The sequence below is a fragment of the Ranitomeya variabilis genome, chromosome 6, assembly GCF_051348905.1.
Source record: "Ranitomeya variabilis isolate aRanVar5 chromosome 6, aRanVar5.hap1, whole genome shotgun sequence".
In the NCBI taxonomy this organism is placed as follows: Eukaryota; Metazoa; Chordata; class Amphibia; order Anura; family Dendrobatidae; genus Ranitomeya; species Ranitomeya variabilis.
This window is the reverse complement of record NC_135237.1, coordinates 15163374-15185323: the sequence shown is the minus strand read 5'-3', so window position 1 is coordinate 15185323 and position 21950 is coordinate 15163374. Positions and strand designations below refer to the sequence as shown.

Sequence of the window (21950 nt, the reverse complement as noted above, 5' to 3'; positions counted from 1 at the left end):
TCTACAGGGGTGAGAGGACCCCACTGACCATAAGAGCTTACACTCTACAGGAGAGAGAGGACCTCACTGACCATAAGACCTTACACTCTACAGGAGAGAGAGGACCCCACTGACCATAAGAGCTTACACTCTACAGGAGAGAGAGGACCCCACTGACCATAAGAGCTTACACTCTACAGGAGAGAGAGGACCCCACTGACCATAAGAGCTTACACTCTACTGGAGAGAGAGGACCCCACTGACCATAAGAGCTTACACTCTACTGGAGAGAGGACCCCACTGACCATAAGAGCTTACACTCTACAGGAGAGAGAGGACCCCACTGACCATAAGAGCTTACACTCTACAGGAGAGAGAGAGGACCCCACTGACCATAAGAGCTTACACTCTACAGGAGAGAGAGGACCCCACTGACCATAAGAGCTTACACTCTACAGGAGAGAGGACCCCACTGACCATAAGAGCTTACACTCTACAGGAAAGAGAGTGGACTCCACTGACTATAAGAGCTTACACTCTACAGGAGAGGACCCCACTGACCATAAGAGCTTACACTCTACAGGAGAGAGAGGACCCCACTGACCATAAGAGCTTACACTCTACTGGAGAGAGGACCCCACTGACCATAAGAGCTTACACTCTACAGGAGAGAGAGGACCCCACTGACCATAAGAGCTTACACTCTACAGGAGAGAGAGAGGACCCCACTGACCATAAGAGCTTACACTCTACAGGAGAGAGAGGACCCCACTGACCATAAGAGCTTACACTCTACAGGAGAGAGAGGACCCCACTGACCATAAGAGCTTACACTCTACAGGAGAGAGGACCCCACTGACCATAAGAGCTTACACTCTACAGGAAAGAGAGGACCCCACTGACCATAAGAGCTTACACTCTACAGGAGAGAGGACCCCACTGATCATAAGAGCTTACACTCTACAGGGGTGAGAGGACCCCACTGATCATAAGAGCTTACACTGTACAGGAGAGAGAGGACCTCACTGACCATAAGACCTTACACTCTACAGGAGAGAGAGGACCCCACTGACCATAAGAGCTTACACTCTACAGGAGAGAGAGGACCCCACTGACCATAAGAGCTTACACTCTACAGGAGAGAGAGGACCCCACTGACCATAAGAGCTTACACTCTACAGGAGAGAGAGGACCCCACTGACCATAAGAGCTTACACTCTACAGGAGAGAGAGGACACCACTGACCATAAGACCTTACACTCTACAGGAGAGAGAGGACCCCACTGACCATAAGAGCTTACACTCTACAGGAGAGAGAGGACCCCACTGACCACAAGAGCTTACACTCTACAGGAGAGAGAGGACCTCACTGATCATAAGAGCTTACACTCTACAGGAGAGAGGACCCCACTGACCATAAGAGCTTACACTCTACAGGAGAGAGAGGACCCCACTGACCATAAGAGCTTACACTCTACAGGAGAGAGAGAGGACCCCACTGACCATAAGAGCTTACACTCTACAGGAGAGAGAGGACCCCACTGACCATAAGAGCTTACACTCTACAGGAGAGAGAGGACCCCACTGACCATAAGAGCTTACACTCTACAGGAGAGAGAGGACCCCACTGACCATAAGAGCTTACACTCTACTGGAGAGAGAGGACCCCACTGACCATAAGAGCTTACACTCTACTGGAGAGAGGACCCCACTGACCATAAGAGCTTACACTCTACAGGAGAGAGAGGACCCCACTGACCATAAGAGCTTACACTCTACAGGAGAGAGAGGACCCCACTGACCATAAGAGCTTACACTCTACAGGAGAGAGAGAGGACCCCACTGACCATAAGAGCTTACACTCTACAGGAGAGAGAGGACCCCACTGACCATAAGAGCTTACACTCTACTGGAGAGAGGACCCCACTGACCATAAGAGGTTACACTCTACAGGAGAGAGAGAGGACCCCACTGACCATAAGAGCTTACACTCTACAGGAGAGAGAGGACCCCACTGACCATAAGAGCTTACACTCTACTGGAGAGAGGACCCCACTGACCATAAGAGCTTACACTCTACAGGAGAGAGAGAGGACCCCACTGACCATAAGAGCTTACACTCTACAGGAGAGAGAGGACCCCACTGACCATAAGAGCTTACACTCTACTGGAGAGAGGACCCCACTGACCATAAGAGGTTACACTCTACAGGAGAGAGAGAGGACCCCACTGACCATAAGAGCTTACACTCTACAGGAGAGAGAGGACCCCACTGACCATAAGAGCTTACACTCTACAGGAGAGAGAGGACCCCACTGACCATAAGAGCTTACACTCTACAGGAGAGAGAGGACCCCACTGACCATAAGAGCTTACACTCTACAGGAGAGAGAGGACCCCACTGACCATAAGAGCTTACACTCTACAGGGGAGAGAGGACCCCACTGACCATAAGAGCTTACACTCTACAGGGGTGAGAGGACCTCACTGACCATAAGAGCTTACACTCTACAGGAGAGAGAGGACCCCACTGACCATAAGAGCTTACACTCTACAGGAGAGAGAGGACCTCACTGACCATAAGAGCTTACACTCTACAGGAGAGAGAGGACCCCACTGACCATAAGAGCTTACACTCTACAGGAGAGAGAGGACCCCACTGACCATAAGAGCTTACACTCTACAGGAGAGAGAGGACCCCACTGACCATAGAGCTTACACTCTACAGGAGAGAGAGGACCCCACTGACCACAAGAGCTTACACTCTACAGGTGAGAGAGGACCCCACTGACCATAAGAGCTTACACTCTACTGGAGAGAGGACCCCACTGACCATAAGAGCTTACACTCTACAGGAGAGAGGGGACCTCACTGACCATAAGAGCTTACACTCTACAGGAGAGAGAGGACCCCACTGACCATAAGAGCTTACACTCTACAGGAGAGAGAGGACCCCACTGACCATAAGAGCTTACACTCTACAGGAGAGAGAGAGGACCCCACTCACCATAAGAGCTTACACTCTACAGGAGAGAGAGGACCCCACTGATCATAAGAGCTTACACTCTACAGAAGAGAGAGAGGACCCCACTGAACATAAGAGCTTACACTCTACAGGAGAGAGAGGACCCCACTGACCATAAGAGCTTACACTCTACAGGAGAGAGAGGACCCCACTGACCATAAGAGCTTACACTCTACAGGAGAGAGAGGACCCCACTGATCATAAGAGCTTACACTCTACAGGAGAGAGAGGACCCCACTGACCATAAGAGCTTACACTCTACAGGAGAGAGAGGACCCCACTGAACATAAGAGCTTACACTCTACTGGAGAGAGGACCCCACTGATCATAAGAGCTTACACTCTACAGAAGAGAGAGAGGACCCCACTGAACATAAGAGCTTACACTCTACTGGAGAGAGGACCCCACTGACCATAAGAGCTTACACTCTACAGAAGAGAGAGAGGACCCCACTGACCATAAGAGCTTACACTCTACAGAAGAGAGAGGACCCCACTGACCATAAGAGCTTACACTCTACAGGAGAGAGAGGACCCCACTGACCATAAGAGCTTACACTCTCCAGGAGAGAGAGGTCACATTGCCACCATCTATCTCTAGTAAGGGGGTCCTGTTCTGCTGCAGTGTGGAGGAGTTTGAGTGGTGCGGTGGTCCGGCATGTGTGTTGCCAAACCATCCAGCTCATGGAAACGTCTGGGGTCTTGTTATATATGGTTCCAATCCAAACTCCACATTCTACACTGATACATTGTAACAAATGCACAGAGCAACTTCCAGATTATTATTCAGACTGGATACAAATCCGGACACATTTTTTGCCTCTGGATGTAAATACTGTTCCCGTTCACTGACTGCTCATAGACGTTTCTGATCTGCGGTGACTTTGCAGGGAGCAGATTGTGTCACACAGATCTTATAATTAGGGGCGACCGTCCCTCATGTAGTAATACGGGCTCCAGAGCAACCAGCGAGTGACTGAGAGGCGCGGGATGTGATCGATCCGGTGTGACAGGTGTCCGTGGCCCCCGGCTGTCCCCGTGTGTGTGACCTGTGCAGGAAGTGTGTGGCTCCAGGAGACGTCTGGGGTTTCTGTCTGCGGGCAGCACAAAGAGGAGCAGCAGCAGCAGCAGCATGTCACCTGGCGAGACGCAGGGTCTGTCCCCCAACACCAGGAGGCCTGGCAAGGTACAGTGACTTGTATCCTGGCAGGGGGTCATTCCTAGATGCCATGTGTTAGGGGGTCCCAGGTCTCCAGTGGGTGATGAGTCAGGCACCTGTCTGCCAATCTCTGATACATTGTAACAAACTATCAGGAGACAGATGTGTGAAGGCTGGACCGAGGGTCCGTGTCATGAGCCAGACTTGTTACACTTTATGCTTCGTCTGTTGAGGCCGTGTTCACACTCGGTGTAGATGATCTGATGGCCGCTCGTGGGCACGGAGCAGTTACAGACGCTGTTCACACCTGCAGATTTATGGTCACGTTTTCCTAAAGGGAAGCTCGAAAAACAGCAAGTACGAAAACACACCATTATAAGCGCAGAATCCCAGCATCACTACAAAAACACACATTAAAACATTGTGTCAAATCTGCACCTAAAGCTCTAAAACTAGCGGTCAAAACGCATCAAAAACGTAATAATCGGGGCAGACCCCTGCGGAAATAAGGCAAGAAAGGGGCAAAAAGGCTGGAAAAATGCAGTAAAACAGCTCATCGTCATTTCAGCAGAAAAAAAAGATTGCAACAAACATCAAAAAGCATAAAAAGAAACAGCCGGAGACCAGCGAGACCCCGCCGGCGTCCGGGCTCTGACACGTCTTCGCTGCGTGCGCTGGTTTTGCAGATCGATCGTGGATCTACTACAATCAGTTTGCATCTTCACGTTTTTTTTTGGTGGACCAATTTTCTGACGCCGCCAAAAAATAAGTAAAAAACCACAGAAAAATGCAGAATACGGCCAGTTACAGAAGCAGAAAACGCACAGATTTTTTGGTGCATTTTTTGGCTGAAAACAAATTGTGATCTTAATGGGGAAAAACATTGAAATAATTCACTTGCTGCTTTTTAAAGAAAAAGTCACAGGTCAAAAAATGAAATCCACACTGTGTGAATGAGATTTTAGAAATCTCATTAATTTTTCTGTTACTGTAAAATTCTAACTTTTTTTCCTGCACAAAAAAAGCATTTAAAAAAAAGATCATCACAACCCATTGTGTGAACAGTCCCTTATTAGAGACTTTGTGTTGTAGATTCACAATTACTGGATTATTTCCTAGTTGTAGATTTCTCATGTAACGTTTCTTCACAGGGTGGGATCTTCTATTATTTTCTTACTTTTCTCTCTCTCACATCTATCAACACTATATGGAGATAATGCTGTGCCCCCCACACATCCACACGCGGGGGCTTCTCTGACCTCCATCCTACACCCATAGACACAATATGGAGTCGTCCCCTACAGATATTACGGCTCTCGCTGGAGGCTTCTGTGGGAATGTTGGTCCATCTGTGGAGTCCGACCCTGATGTTGGGGGAGGCCAGGCTCACAATCTCCATTATAGGGGTCCGGGCTCATGTTCTCCCCCCCATGTCTGTAAGGACAATTGGGCCGGATGGTATACACCAGGGTTGTGACTGAATGAGGAGCCAGGATTCAGTGATGAGGATGAGGGGCCATTACTGTTCTCCGATCCGCCCGGTGTCGCTCACACATTACCTTGTTCCCTTCCCCCACTCTCTCTTTGTTATAATTAATGGGCCGATATTACAGGGCAGCATGATAATGAGCAGGTAGTTGAGTGAGGACATCAGTAAGGTCAGTAAGGTGTGATTAAGGCCCCATGATTACCCTAGTACCAGTGCAGCCACCTCACCTGCCCTGGATATATGACACCTCCATATACAGGAGCATCAGATCTGGTGTTTTGTTCTTTGTGAGGACACAAACCTTTATTACATCATCCTGTTACCAGATCCATCAGAGCAGCAGGAACTCCTCTATAATGAGGGTGCAGGGACAGGTTTATGTGGGGCAACTGCTTGAGTAGCAATCACCTAATGAGGCAGTCGGTCTCCCAACAACAAGCTGAACACAAGGTGTCTCCTAGGTCTATCCTCCATCTATCTGCTGTCCTCCATCTATCTGATGTCCTCCATCTATCTGCTGTCCTCCATCTGCTGTCCTCCATCTATCTGCTGTGCTCCATCTATCTGCTGTCCTCCATCTATCTGCTGTCCTCCATCTATCTGCTGTCCTCCATCTGCTGTCCTCCATCTATCTGCTGTCCTCCATCTATCTGCTGTCCTCCATCTATCTGCTGCCCTCCATCTATCTGCTGCCCTCCATCTATCTGCTGTCCTCCATCTGCTGTTCTCCATCTATCTGCTGTCCTCATCTATCAGCTGTCCTCATCTATCAGCTGTCCTCCATCTATCAGCTGTCCTCCATCTATCAGCTGTCCTCCATCTATCTGCTGTCCTCCATCTATCTGCTGTCCTCCATCTATCTGCTGCCCTCCATCTATCTGCTGTCCTCCATCTGCTGTTCTCCATCTATCTGCTGTCCTCCATCTATCAGCTGTCCTCCATCTATCTGCTGTCCTCATCTATCAGCTGTCCTCCATCTATCAGCTGTCCTCCATCTATCTGCTGTCCTCCATCTATCTGCTGTCCTCTGTCTATCTGCTGTCCTCCATCTATCTGCGGTCCTTCATCTGCTGTTCTCCATCTATCTGCTGTCCTCCATCGATCTGCTGTCCTCCATCTATCTGCTCCATCTATCTGCTGTCCTCCATCTATCTGCTGTCCTCCATCTATCTGCTGTCCTCCATCTGCTGTTCTCCATCTATCTGCTGTCCTCCATCTATCAGCTGTCCTCCATCTATCTGCTGTCCTCCATCTATCTGCTGTCCTCCATCTATCTGCTGTCCTCCATCTATCTGCTGTGCTCCATCTATCATCTGTCCTCCATCTATCAGCTGTCCTCCATCTATCTGCTGTCCTCCATATATCTGCTGTCCTCCATCTATCTGCTGTCCTCCATCTATCTGCTATCCTCCATCTATCTGCTATCCTCCATCTATCTGATGTCCTCCATCTATCTGATGTCCTCCATCTGCTGTTCTCCATCTATCTGCTGTCCTCCATCTATCTGCTGTGCTCCATCTATCTGCTGTCCTCCATCTATCTGCTGTCCTCCATCTATCTGCTGTCCTCCATCTGCTGTCCTCCATCTATCTGCTGTCCTCCATCTATCTGCTGTCCTCCATCTATCTGCTGCCCTCCATCTATCTGCTGCCCTCCATCTGCTGTTCTCCATCTATCTGCTGTCCTCCATCTATCAGCTGTCCTCCATCTATCTGCTGTCCTCATCAGCTGTCCTCATCTATCAGCTGTCCTCCATCTATCAGCTGTCCTCCATCTATCTGCTGTCCTCCATCTATCTGCTGTCCTCCATCTATCTGCTGCCCTCCATCTATCTGCTGTCCTCCATCTGCTGTTCTCCATCTATCTGCTGTCCTCCATCTATCAGCTGTCCTCCATCTATCTGCTGTCCTCATCTATCAGCTGTCCTCCATCTATCAGCTGTCCTCCATCTATCTGCTGTCCTCCATCTATCTGCTGTCCTCTATCTATCTGCTGCCCTCCATCTATCTGCGGTCCTTCATCTGCTGTTCTCCATCTATCTGCTGTCCTCCATCGATCTGCTGTCCTCCATCTATCTGCTCCATCTATCTGCTGTCCTCCATCTATCTGCTGTCCTCCATCTATCTGCTGTCCTCCATCTGCTGTTCTCCATCTATCTGCTGTCCTCCATCTATCTGCTGTCCTCCATCTATCTGCTGTGCTCCATCTATCATCTGTCCTCCATCTATCAGCTGTCCTCCATCTATCTGCTGTCCTCCATCTATCTGCTGTCCTCCATCTATCTGCTGCCCTCCATCTGTCTGCTGTCCTCCATCTGCTGTTCACCATCTATCTGCTGTCCTACATCTATCTGCTGTCCTCCATCTATCTGCTGTGCTCCATCTATCAGCTGTGCTCCATCTATCAGCTGTCCTCCATCTATCTGCTGTTATCAATCTATCAGCTGTCCTCCATCTATCAGCTGTCCTCCATCTATCTGCTGTCCTCCATCTATCTGCTGCCCTCCATCTATCTGCTGTCCACCATCTGCTGTTCTCCATCAATCTGCTGTCCTCCATCAATCTGCTGTCCTCCATCTATCTGCTGTGCTCCATCTATCAGCTGTCCTCCATCTATCTGCTGTCCTCCATCTATCTGCTGTCCTCCATCTATCTGCTGCCCTCCATCTATCTGCTGTCCTCCATCTGCTGTTCTCCATCTATCTGCTGTCCTCCATCTATCTGCTGTCCTCCATCTATCTGCTGTGCTCCATCTATCAGCTGTCCTCCATCTATCAGCGGTCCTCCATCTATCTGCTGTCCTCCATCTATCTGCTGCCCGCCATCTATCTGCGGTCCTCCATCTGCTGTTCTCCATTTATCTGCTGTCCTCCATCTATCTGCTGTCCTCCATCTATCTGCTACCCTCCATCTATTAGCTATCCTCCATCTATCAGCTATCCTCCATCTATCTGCTGTCCTCCATCTATCTGGGGTCCTCCATCTGCTGTTCTCCATCTATCAGCTATCCTCCATCTATCTGCTGTCCTCCATCTATCTGCTGCCCTCCATCTATCTGCTGCCCTCCATCTATCTGCTGCCCTCCATCTATCTGCTGCCCTCCATCTAGCTGCTGCCCTCCATCTAGCTGCTGTCCTCCATCTATCTGGGGTCCTCCATCTGCTGTTCTCCATCTACCTGCTGTCTTCCATCTATCTGCTGTCCTCCATCTGTCTGCTATCCTCCATCTATCAGCTATCCTCCATCTATCTGCTGTCCTCCATCTATCTGCTGTCCTCCATCTATCTGCTATCCTTCATCTATCTGCTGTCCTCCATCTATCTGCTGTCCTCCATCTATCTGCTGTTCTCCATCTATCAGCTATCCTCCATCTATCTGCTGTCCTCCATCTATCTGCTGCCCTCCATCTATCTGCTGCCCACCATCTAGCTGCTGCCCTCCATCTAGCTGCTGTCCTCCATCTATCTGGGGTCCTCCATCTGCTGTTATCCATCTATCTGCTGTCTTCCATCTATCTGCTGTCCTCCATCTATCTGCTATCCTCCATCTATCAGCTGTCCTCCATCTATCTGCTGTCCTCCATCTATCTGCTGTCCTCCATCTATCTGCTATCCTTCATCTATCTGCTGTCCTCCATCTATCTGCTGTCCTCCATCTATCTGCTGTCCTCCATCTATCTGCTGTTCTCCATCTATCAGCTGTCCTCCATCTATCTGCTGTCCTCCATCTATCTGCTGTCCTCCATCTATCTGCTGTCCTCCATCTATCTGCTGCCCTCCATCTAGCTGCTGCCCTCCATCTAGCTGCTGTCCTCCATCTATCTGCTCTCCTCCATCTATCAGCTGTCCTCCATCTATCTGGGGTCCTCCATCTGCTGTTCTCCATCTATCTGCTGTCTTCCATCTTTCTGCTATCCTCCATCTATCAGCTATCCTCCATCTATCTGCTGTCCTCCATCTATCTGCTGTCCTCCATCTATCTGCTATCCTTCATCTATCTGCTGTCCTCCATCTATCTGCTGCCCTCCATCTATCTGCTGTTCTCCATCTATCTGCGGTCCTTCATCTGCTGTTCTCCATCTATCTGCTGTCCTCCATCTATCTCCTGCCCTCCATCTATCTGCTGTCCTCCATCTCTCTGCTGTCCTCCATCTATCTGCTGCCCTCCATCTATCTGCTGTCCTTTATCTATCTGCTGCCCTCCATCTATCTGCGGTCCTCCATCTGCTGTTCTCCATCTATCTGCTGTCCTCCATCTATCTGCTGTCCTCCATCTATCTGCTATCCTCCATCTATCAGCTATCCTCCATCTATCTGCTGTCCTCCATCTATCTGCTGTCCTCCATCTATCAGCTGTCCTCCATCTATCTGTTGTCCTCCATCTATCTGCGGTCCTTCATCTGCTGTTCTCCATCTATCTGCTGTCCTCCATCTATCTGCTGTCCTCCATCTATGTGCTGCCCTCCATCTATCTGCTGTCCTCCATCTATCTGCTGTCCTCCATCTATCTGCTGTCTTCCATCTGTCGGCTGTCCTCCATCTATCTGCTGTCCTCCATCTATCTGCTGTCCTCAATCTATCTGCTGTCCTCCATCTATCAGCTTTCCTCCATCTATCTGCTGTCCTCCATCTATCTGCTGTCCTCCATCTATCAGCTATCCTCCATCTATCTGCTGTCCTCCATCTATCTACTGTCCTCCATCTATCTGCTGTCCTCCATCTGCTGTTCTCCATCTTTCTGCTATCCTCCATCTATCAGCTGTCCTCCATCTATCTGCTCTCCTCCATCTATCAGCTGTCCTCCATCTATCTGCTGTCCTCCATCTATCTACTGTCCTCCATCTATCTGCTGTCCTCCATCTATCTACTGTCCTCCATCTATCTGCTGTCCTCCATCTGCTGTTCTCCATCTTTCTGCTATCCTCCATCTATCAGCTGTCCTCCATCTATCTGCTCTCCTCCATCTATCAGCTGTCCTCCATCTATCTGCTGTCATCCATCTATCTACTGTCCTCCATCTATCTGCTATCCTCCATCTATCTGCTGTGCTCCATCTATCTGCTGTCCTCCATCTATCTGCTGTCCTCCATCTATCTGCTGTCCTCCATCTATCAGCTTTCCTCCATCTATCTGCTGTCCTCCATCTATCTGCTGTCCTCCATCTATCAGCTATCCTCCATCTATCTGCTGTCCTTCATCTATCTACTGTCCTCCATCTATCTGCTGTCCTCCATCTGCTGTTCTCCATCTTTCTGCTATCCTCCATCTATCAGCTGTCCTCCATCTATCTGCTCTCCTCCATCTATCAGCTGTCCTCCATCTATCTGCTGTCCTCCATCTATCTACTGTCCTCCATCTATCTGCTGTCCTCCATCTATCTACTGTCCTCCATCTATCTGCTGTCCTCCATCTGCTGTTCTCCATCTTTCTGCTATCCTCCATCTATCAGCTATCCTCCATCTATCTGCTGTCCTCCATCTATCTGCTGTCCTCCATCTATCTGCTGTCCTCCATCTATCTGCGGTCCTCCATCTGCTGTTCTCCATCTATCTGCTGTCCTCCATCTATCTGCTGTCCTCCATCTATCTGCTGTCCTCCATCTATCTGCTGTGCTCCATCTATCTGCTGTCCTCCATCTATCTGCTGTTCTCCATCTATCCGCTGTCCTCCAGTTATCTGTAGGTCTGTTCTGCAGCGATGAGCTGTCCTTAATCTATCTGCTGTCCTCTAGCTATCTGTAGGTCTCTATTCCAGTGATCTGTAGGTCTGTCCTCCTCCATCTATCTGCTGTATATATATGTATATATGTATATATATATCTATCTATCTGCTGTCCTCCATCTATCGGCTGACCTCCAGCGATCTGTAGGTCTGTCCTCCAGCTATCATCTATCCTCCAGCTATCATCTGTCCTCCAGCTATCATCTATCCTCCAGCTATCATCTATCCTCCAGCTATCATCTGTCCTCCAGCAATCTGTAGAGGTACCTTCACACGAAACGACATTATAACGATATCGCTAGCAATCCGTGACGTTGCAGCGTCCTCGCTAGCGATATCGTTTCGTTTGACACGCAGCAGCGATCAGGATCCTGCTGTGATGTCGCTGGTCGCTGAATAAAGTCCAGAACTTTATTTGGTCGTCCGATCGCCGTGTATCGTTGTGTTTGAAAGCAAAAGCAACGATACCAGCGATATTTTACACTGGTAACCAGGGTAAACATCGGGTTACTAAGCGCAGGGCCGCGCTTAGTTACCCGATGTTTACCCTGGTTACTAGCGTAAAATGTAAAAAAAACAAACAGCACATACTCACATTGCGTCCCCTGCAGTCTGCTTCCTCCTCTGACTCAGCGCCGCAAAGTGAAAGTGAAAGCAGCACAGCGGTGACGTCACCGCTCTGCTCTCACTGTACGGCGCTCAGTCAGTCAGGAAGTGGACGCAGGGGGACGTGAATGTAAGTATGTGCTGTTTGTTTTTTTTAGATTTTACGCTGGTAACCAGGGTAAACATCGGGTTACTAAGCGCGGCCCTGCGCTTAGTTACCCGATGTTTACCCTGGTTACCAGGGGACCTCGGCATAGTTGATCGCTGGAGAGCGGTCTGTGTGACAGCTCTCCAGCGACCAAACAGCGACGCTGCAGCGATCGACATCGTTGTCGCTATCGCTGCAGCGTCGCTTCGTGTGAAGGTACCTTAGGTCTGTTCTCCAGTGATCAGCTGTCCTAACCTTCACACGAAGCGACGCTGCAGCGATAGCGACAACGATGTCGATCGCTGCAGCGTCGCTGTTTGGTCGCTGGAGAGCTGTCACACAGACCGCTCTCCAGCGATCAACTATGCCGAGGTCCCCTGGTAACCAGGGTAAACATCGGGTAACTAAGCGCAGGGCCGCGCTTAGTAACCCGATGTTTACCCTGGTTACCAGCGTAAAATCTAAAAAAAACAAACAGTACATACTTACATTCACGTCCCCCTGCGTCCACTTCCTGACTGACTGAGCGCCGTACAGTGAGAGCAGAGCGGTGACGTCACCGCTGTGCTGCTTTCACTTTCACTTTGCGGCGCTGAGTCAGAGGAGGAAGCAGACTGCAGGGGACGCAATGTGAGTATGTGCTGTTTGTTTTTTTTACATTTTACGCTGGTAACCAGGGTAAACATCCTGCGGCCCTGCGCTTGGTAACCCGATGTTTACCCTGGTTACCAGTGTAAAATATCGCTGGTATCGTTGCTTTTGCTTTCAAACACAACGATACACAGCGATCGGACGACCAAATAAAGTTCTGGACTTTATTCAGCGACCAGCGACATCACAGCAGGATCCTGATCGCTGCTGCGTGTCAAACGAAACGATATCGCTTAGCGAGGACGCTGCAACGTCACGGATCGCTAGCGATATCGTTATAATGTCGTTTCGTGTGAAGGTACCTTAAATCTATCTGCTGTCCTCTAGCTATCTGTAGGTCTCTATTCCAGCGATCTGTAGGTCTGTCCTCCAGCTATCATCTATCCTCCAGCGATCTGTAGGTCTGTCCTCCAGCTATCATCTATCCTCCAGCGATCTGTAGGTCTGTCCTCCAGCTATCATCTATCCTCCAGCGATCTGTAGGTCTGTCCTCCAGCGATCTGTAGGTCTGTCCTCCAGCGATCTGTAGGTCTGTCCTCCAGCTATCATCTCTCCTCCAGCGATCTGTAGGTCTGTCCTCCAGCGATCTGTAGGTCTGTCCTCCAGCGATCTGTAGGTCTGTCCTCCAGCTATCATCTCTCCTCCAGCGATCTGTAGGTCTGTCCTCCAGCGATCTGTAGGTCTGTCCTCCAGCGATCTGTAGGTCTGTCCTCCAGCGATCTGTAGGTCTGTCCTCCAGCTATCATCTATCCTCCAGCGATCTGTAGGTCTGTCCTCCAGCGATCTGTAGGTCTGTCCTCCAGCGATCTGTAGGTCTGTCCTCCAGCTATCATCTCTCCTCCAGCGATCTGTAGGTCTGTCCTCCAGCGATCTGTAGGTCTGTCCTCCAGCTATCATCTCTCCTCCAGCGATCTGTAGGTCTGTCCTCCAGCTATCATCTATCCTCCAGCGATCTGTAGGTCTGTCCTCCAGCTATCATCTCTCCTCCAGCGATCTGTAGGTCTGTCCTCCAGCTATCTGTAGGTCTGTCCTCCAGCTATCATCTCTCCTCCAGCGATCTGTAGGTCTGTCCTCCAGCTATCATCTCTCCTCCAGCGATCTGTAGGTCTGTCCTCCAGCGATCTGTAGGTCTGTCCTCCAGCTATCATCTCTCCTCCAGCGATCTGTAGGTCTGTCCTCCAGCTATCATCTCTCCTCCAGCGATCTGTAGGTCTGTCCTCCAGCTATCATCTCTCCTCCAGCGATCTGTAGGTCTGTCCTCCAGCTATCATCTCTCCTCCAGCGATCTGTAGGTCTGTCCTCCAGCTATCATCTCTCCTCCAGCGATCTGTAGGTCTGTCCTCCAGCTATCATCTCTCCTCCAGCGATCTGTAGGTCTGTCCTCCAGCTATCATCTCTCCTCCAGCGATCTGTAGGTCTGTCCTCCAGCTATCATCTCTCCTCCAGCGATCTGTAGGTCTGTCCTCCAGCTATCATCTATCCTCCAGCGATCTGTAGGTCTGTCCTCCAGCTATCATCTATCCTCCAGCAATCTGTAGGTCTGTCCTCCAGCTATCATCTATCCTCCAGCAATCTGTAGGTCTGTCCTCCAGCTATCATCTATCCTCCAGCAATCTGTAGGTCTGTCCTCCAGCGATCTGTAGGTCTGTCCTCCAGCTATCATCTATCCTCCAGCGATCTGTAGGTCAGATCAGCCCTAGTCGTTTCATGAGTGCTACATCCCACTGACATGGGAACGAGCAGCCATGTTGTTATTGTTGTTTTTTACCCATGAACATTCCCTTTAAGAGTTGCACCATTAACCCATTAACTTATATGTAGTGTTAAAGGGAGTGTTGGCATGTGAGCACTCCCCCTATAGTTCACTAGCTCACCTTTATGGGTCGCTGTGAGCTGTGTCCCCCCATGAATCACCCCCACATATGACCCCCAGATGCACGCGGCACTATTTTCACTTTGTGCATCACTTTCTTACCTTTCCCAGATCGCTGCTTGCTGTCAGTGACCTGAAACCTTTCTTTATCCAGTACCTATAATAACCATCCATTTCTGACAGCAGAGGGTTTGTTACAATGTGTCCAGCATGGGCAGCTCTCTGTGGAGCTGAATACATCCTGTGCTTAGACTTTGTTACAATGTATCAGTCTGCAGTTGGAGCTATTCAGGATACAATTGTAGCAAACCCTCAGCTGTTGGAGCTGTTTTCTGAGCTGCCCCTTATTACCCCTGTCATTACCCCTGTGTGAGCCGCTGTCCGTTATCTCAGGGGTCTGTCCGCAGTGCTGCCCCCGGGCCATAGACACGTCACAATGCAGCGAGTGTGTACACGGCTATGGAGGGCGGCATGAGGCTGGGGGACCCCTTTAATGTCAGACCTAGAAAATGCGACAAATGCTCTGCCCCAGTCAGGGCGACACCAGGGGGTACATGGAGGGTGTGTGGGGATGGAGGGGCGACAGAGGGGCGCAGGGAGCTCTACATTGACCGTCTGCTCTTCTGGATCGTTGCTCCGGGTTAATCAGTCGTTAGTTGTCATAGAAACGCCGGAAACACAGGATCCGTCAATATCTCAGTGTAGTCAAGAGGACAAATGCCCGACCGCCACCAAACAATAGTGACGTGCTGCTGTATCTAATCCTCTCCTGTGTGATACTGTCTGCTGAGCTGTGTATCTAATCCTCTCCTGTGTGATACTGACTGCTGAGCCGCGTATCTAATCCTATCCTGTGTGATACTGTCTGCTGAGCCGTGTATCTAATCCTATCCTGTGTGATACTGACTGCTGAGCCGTGTATCTAATCCTCTCCTGTGTGATACTGTCTGCTGAGCCGCGTATCTAATCCTCTCCTGTGTGATACTGTCTGCTGAGCCGTGTATCTAATCCTATCCTGTGTGATACTGTCTGCTGAGCTGTGTAACTAATCCTATCCTGTGTTATACTGACTGCTGAGCCGCGTATCTAATCCTATCCTGTGTGATACTGTCTGCTGAGCTGTGTATCTAATCCTATCCTGTGTGATACTGACTGCTGAGCCGTGTATCTAATCCTCTCCTGTGTGATACTGTCTGCTGAGCCGTGTATCTAATCCTCTCCTGTGTGATACTGACTGCTGAGCCGTGTATCTAATCCTATCCTGTGTGATACTGACTGCTGAGCTGTGTATCTAATCCTATCCTGTGTGATACTGTCTGCTGAGCCGTGTATCTAATCCTCTCCTGGTTGATACTGTCTGCTGAGCCGTGTATCTAATCCTATCCTGTGTGATACTGTCTGCTGAGCCGTGTATCTAATCCTCTCCTGTGTGATACTGTCTGCTGAGCCGTGTATCTAATCCTCTCCTGTGTGATACTGTCTGCTGAGCCGTGTATCTAATCCTATCCTGTGTGATACTGTCTGCTGAGCTGTGTATCTAATCCTCTCCTGTGTGATACTGTCTGCTGAGCCGTGTATCTAATCCTATCCTGTGTGATACTGTCTGCTGAGCCGTGTATCTAATCCTCTCCTGTGTGATACTGTCTGCTGAGCCGTGTATCTAATCCTATCCTGTGTGATACTGTCTGCTGAGCCGTGTATCTAATCCTATCCTGTGTGATACTGTCTGCTGAGCCGTGTATCTAATCCTATCCTGTGTGATACTGTCTGCTGAGCCGTGTATCTAATCCTATCCTGTGTGATACTGTCTGCTGAGCCGTGTATCTAATCCTCTCCTGTGTGATACTGTCTGCTGAGCCGTGTATCTAATCCTATCCTGTGTGATACTGTCTGCTGAGCTGTATCTAATCCTATCCTGTGTGATACTGTCTGCTGAACCGTGTACCTGATCCTGTCCTGTGTGATACTGTCTGCTGAGCAGTGTATCTAATCCTCTCCTGTGTGATACTGTCTGCTGAGCAGTGTATCTAATCCTCTCCTGTGTGATACTGTCTGCTGAGCCGTGTATCTAATCCTATCCTGTGTGATACTGTCTGCTGAGCCGTGTATCTAATCCTCTCCTGTGTGATACTGTCTCCTGAGCTGTGTATCTAATCCTCTCCTGTGTGATACTGACTGCTGAGCTGTGTATCTAATCCTCTCCTGTGTGATACTGTCTGCTGAGCCGTGTATCTAATCCTATCCTGTGTGATACTGTCTGCTGAGCCGTGTATCTAATCCTCTCCTGTGTGATACTGTCTCCTGAGCTGTGTATCTAATCCTCTCCTGTGTGATACTGACTGCTGAGCTGTGTATTTAATCCTATCCTGTGTGATACTGTCTGCTGAGCCGTGTATCTAATCCTCTCCTGTGTGATACTGTCTGCTGAGCCGTGTATCTAATCCTATCCTGTGTGATACTGTCTGCTGAGCCGTGTATCTAATCCTATCCTGTGTGATACTGTCTGCTGAGCCGTGTATCTAATCCTCTCCTGTGTGATACTGTCTGCTGAGCCGTGTATCTAATCCTATCCTGTGTGATACTGTCTGCTGAGCTGTATCTAATCCTATCCTGTGTGATACTGTCTGCTGAACCGTGTACCTGATCCTGTCCTGTGTGATACTGTCTGCTGAGCAGTGTATCTAATCCTATCCTGTGTGATACTGTCTGCTGAGCCGTGTATCTAATCCTCTCCTGTGTGATACTGTCTGCTGAGCCGTGTATCTAATCCTCTCCTGTGTGATACTGTCTGCTGAGCCGTGTATCTAATCCTATCCTGTGTGATACTGTCTGCTGAGCTGTGTATCTAATCCTCTCCTGTGTGATACTGTCTGCTGAGCCGTGTATCTAATCCTATCCTGTGTGATACTGTCTGCTGAGCCGTGTATCTAATCCTCTCCTGTGTGATACTGTCTGCTGAGCCGTGTATCTAATCCTATCCTGTGTGATACTGTCTGCTGAGCCGTGTATCTAATCCTATCCTGTGTGATACTGTCTGCTGAGCCGTGTATCTAATCCTATCCTGTGTGATACTGTCTGCTGAGCCGTGTATCTAATCCTATCCTGTGTGATACTGTCTGCTGAGCCGTGTATCTAATCCTCTCCTGTGTGATACTGTCTGCTGAGCCGTGTATCTAATCCTATCCTGTGTGATACTGTCTGCTGAGCTGTATCTAATCCTATCCTGTGTGATACTGTCTGCTGAACCGTGTACCTGATCCTGTCCTGTGTGATACTGTCTGCTGAGCCGTGTATCTAATCCTATCCTGTGTGATACTGTCTGCTGAGCCGTGTATCTAATCCTCTCCTGTGTGATACTGTCTCCTGAGCTGTGTATCTAATCCTCTCCTGTGTGATACTGACTGCTGAGCTGTGTATCTAATCCTATCCTGTGTGATACTGTCTGCTGAGCTGTGTTATCTAATCCTCTCCTGTGTGATACTGTCTGCTGAGCCGTGTATCTAATCCTATCCTGTGTGATACTGTCTGCTGAGCCGTGTATCTAATCCTCTCCTGTGTGATACTGTCTCCTGAGCTGTGTATCTAATCCTCTCCTGTGTGATACTGACTGCTGAGCTGTGTATCTAATCGTATCCTGTGTGATACTGTCTGCTGAGCTGTGTTATCTAATCCTCTCCTGTGTGATACTGTCTGCTGAGCCGTGTATCTAATCCTATCCTGTGTGATACTGTCTGCTGAGCCGTGTATCTAATCCTATCCTGTGTGATACTGTCTGCTGAGCCGTGTATCTAATCCTCTCCTGTGTGATACTGTCTGCTGAGCCGTGTATCTAATCCTATCCTGTGTGATACTGTCTGCTGAGCTGTATCTAATCCTATCCTGTGTGATACTGTCTGCTGAACCGTGTACCTGATCCTGTCCTGTGTGATACTGTCTGCTGAGCAGTGTATCTAATCCTCTCCTGTGTGATACTGTCTGCTGAGCAGTGTATCTAATCCTCTCCTGTGTGATACTGTCTGCTGAGCCGTGTATCTAATCCTATCCTGTGTGATACTGTCTGCTGAGCCGTGTATCTAATCCTATCCTGTGTGATACTGTCTGCTGAGCCGTGTACCTAATCCTATCCTGTGTGATACTGACTGCTGAGCTGTATCTAATCCTATCCTGTGTGATACTGTCTGCTGAACCATGTATCTAATCCTATCCTGTGTGATACTGTCTGCTGAGCTGTGTATCTAATCCTCTCCTGTGTGATACTGTCTGCTGAGCTGTGTATCTAATCCTCTCCTGTGTGATACTGTCTGCTGAGCTGTATCTAATCCTATCCTGTGTGATACTGTCTGCTGAGCTGTGTATCTAATCCTCTCCTGTGTGATACTGACTGCTGAGCTGTGTATCTAATCCTCTCCTGTGTGATACTGTCTGCTGAGCTGTGTATCTAATCCTCTCTTGTGTGATACTGTCTGATGAGCTGTGTATCTAATCCTCTCCTGTGTGATACTGTCTGCTGAGCTGTGTATCTAATCCTCTCCTGTGTGATACTGTCTGCTGAGCTGTATCTAATCCTATCCTGTGTGATACTGTCTGCTGAGCTGTGTATCTAATCCTCTCCTGTGTGATACTGACTGCTGAGCTGTGTATCTAATCCTCTCCTGTGTGATACTGTCTGCTGAGCCGTGTATCTAATCCTCTCCTGTGTGATACTGTCTGATGAGCTGTGTATCTAATCCTATCCTGTGTGATACTGACTGCTGAGCTGTGTATCTAATCCTATCCTATGTGATACTGTCTGCTGAGCTGTATCTAATCCTATCCTGTGTGATACTGTCTGCTGAGCTGTATCTAATCCTATCCTGTGTGATACTGTCTGCTGAGCCGTGTATCTAATCCTATCCTGTGTGATACTGTCTGCTGAGCCGTGTATCTAATCCTATCCTGTGTGATACTGTCTGATGAGCTGTGTATCTAATCCTATCCTGTGTGATACTGACTGCTGAGCTGTGTATCTAATCCTATCCTATGTGATACTGTCTGCTGAGCTGTATCTAATCCTATCCTGTGTGATACTGTCTGCTGAGCTGTATCTAATCCTATCCTGTGTGATACTGTCTGCTGAACCGTGTACCTGATCCTGTCCTGTGTGATACTGTCTGCTGAGCTGTATCTAATCCTATCCTGTGTGATACTGTCTGCTGAGCTGTGTATCTAATCCTATCCTGTGTGATACTGACTGCTGAGCTGTGTATCTAATCCTATCCTGTGTGATACTGTCTGCTGAGCTGTATCTAATCCTATCCTGTGATACTGTCTGCTGAGCTGTGTATCTAATCCTCTCCTGGGTGATACTGTCTGCAGAGCCGTGTATCTAATCCTCCCCTGTGTGATACTGTCTGCTGAGCCGTGTATCTAATCCTATCCTGTGTGATACTGACTGCTGAGCCGTGTATCTAATCCTATCCTGTGTGATACTGTCTGCTGAGCCGTGTATCTAATCCTATCCTGTGTGATACTGACTGCTGAGCCGTGTATCTAATCCTATCCTATGTGATACTGACTGCTGAGCTGTGTATCTAATCCTATCCTATGTGATACTGACTGCTGAGCCGTGTATCTAATCCTCTCCTGTGTGATACTGACTGCTGAGCCGTGTATCTAATCCTATCCTGTGTGATACTGACTGCTGAGCTGTGTATCTAATCCTATCCTGTGTGATACTGTCTGCTGAGCTGTATCTAATCCTATCCTGTGATACTGTCTGCTGAGCTGTGTATCTAATCCTCTCCTGGGTGATACTGTCTGCAGAGCCGTGTATCTAATCCTCCCCTGTGTGATACTGTCTGCTGAGCCGTGTATCTAATCCTATCCTGTGTGATACTGACTGCTGAGCCGTGTATCTAATCCTATCCTGTGTGATACTGTCTGCTGAGCCGTGTATCTAATCCTATCCTGTGTGATACTGACTGCTGAGCTGTGTATCTAATCCTCTCCTGTGTGATACTGTCTGCTGAGCTGTGTATCTAATCCTATCCTGTGTGATACTGACTGCTGAGCTGTGTATCTAATCCTATCCTGTGTGATACTGTCTGCTGAGCTGTGTATCTAATCCTATCCTGTGTGATACTGACTGCTGAGCCGTGTATCTAATCCTATCCTGTGTGATACTGCCTCATAGAACAGCACAGTACTACTCCTCCCATCATGTAACATGACGGCTTTCTCGGCAGACTTTCCTGCGGTTGGTGCGGAGGGTTTCGCTCTTACAATCGGCGATCAGATTCTTCATCCAGACGGCAGAGGAGGCGAGAGGAGCGTCGTTCTGGGGGGACGTGGAGGTGGAGCGCTGTTATGAGAGTCAGGTGAGAGAGCGGAGAAGTCCCTGAGGCTCCTCTGTTATATGTGTGTGTATGAGGGGTGTACTCACTTTTGTGATCTACTGTGTATATGTGCAGTATATGAGGGGTGTCCCATGAGTTATTGCCCCCACGTGTTGCGTCAGTGTCCGTGCGTTCCCCTGCACTGTGGGACATGTCTGGGCCGCTGCAGACACCACAAGTGCCAGGATGGCGAGTGCAGAGCAGGGCGACTCCGCAGGGATCGGGGATCTGGAGCTTCACTCCCTGATTACAGTCCTGACAATGGAAGAAAAAAGCCGAAATAATCCCGGGCGTCAGAGCCGTGTGCAGCTGCTGCACCGTCCTATTACCAGGTACAGTTTTGGGCCAAGCAGGTTAAAGGGATCCTGTCATCGGTTTATGAACAAATGCCATCACCTTTATCTGCTCCTGTGCGCCTCCCTCAAACGTGTCTATTAGCTCCCGACTCCCCCTGTAGACCCCCAAAATACCACGTGATCTGCTCCCGTACGGCCCCCACCTGTAGAGATCAATGATGGCACAAGGTGCGTCAATCAGAAACGCTGCGGGAAGCTGTTGGCCGGTGCCGCTGCTTCACCACATTGTGCCGGCTCACAAACCATAAGCTGATGGATCGCCCCCCATGGGGCCGTGGGGTACTCGGTACCGGGTCCTGCGGTTCACAGGGGGATGTAACGGTGGCTGACCCGGTCCGTGGTCCTGGGACGTCCGTGTAAAAGGGAAAGGTCTTTAAAGGGATAGAGTTTGTGTTTGTGACGCCACCTGTGGTATTCGGTCAGGGTGACCGACGCTGCTTAGGGGTCCGCTGGGGTGATGTTATGGCAGCTAGATGGTATACCTTCCCACAGGTGAAGTGTGTCCCCAGGGCTCCCGGTGTGTAGATGGTGGATGGTGAGAGGAGCAGTGAAGAACGAGGACACAAGGTCGC

At 49.3% G+C, this 21950-nt stretch overlaps 1 protein-coding gene across 3 annotated transcripts in view; it reads left to right on the top strand.

The window, feature by feature from the left end:
- Positions 1 to 3886: 3886 nt before the first annotated feature.
- The window catches only part of LOC143783360 (cyclic nucleotide-binding domain-containing protein 2-like), a 60009-nt gene continuing 41945 nt past the window's right edge, over positions 3887 to 21950 (top strand). For 2 of the 3 annotated variants that reach the window (XM_077271768.1, XM_077271766.1), the window contains exons 1-2: positions 5971 to 6101; positions 20873 to 21004. In XM_077271768.1, the coding sequence (XP_077127883.1) occupies positions 6030 to 6101; positions 20873 to 21004 (204 nt within the window). In that variant the 5' untranslated portion in view covers positions 5971 to 6029. Of the gene's footprint in view, positions 4190 to 5970; positions 6102 to 20872; positions 21005 to 21950 lie in introns of those variants that run through there. The other variant, XM_077271767.1, reaches the window with a different exon arrangement.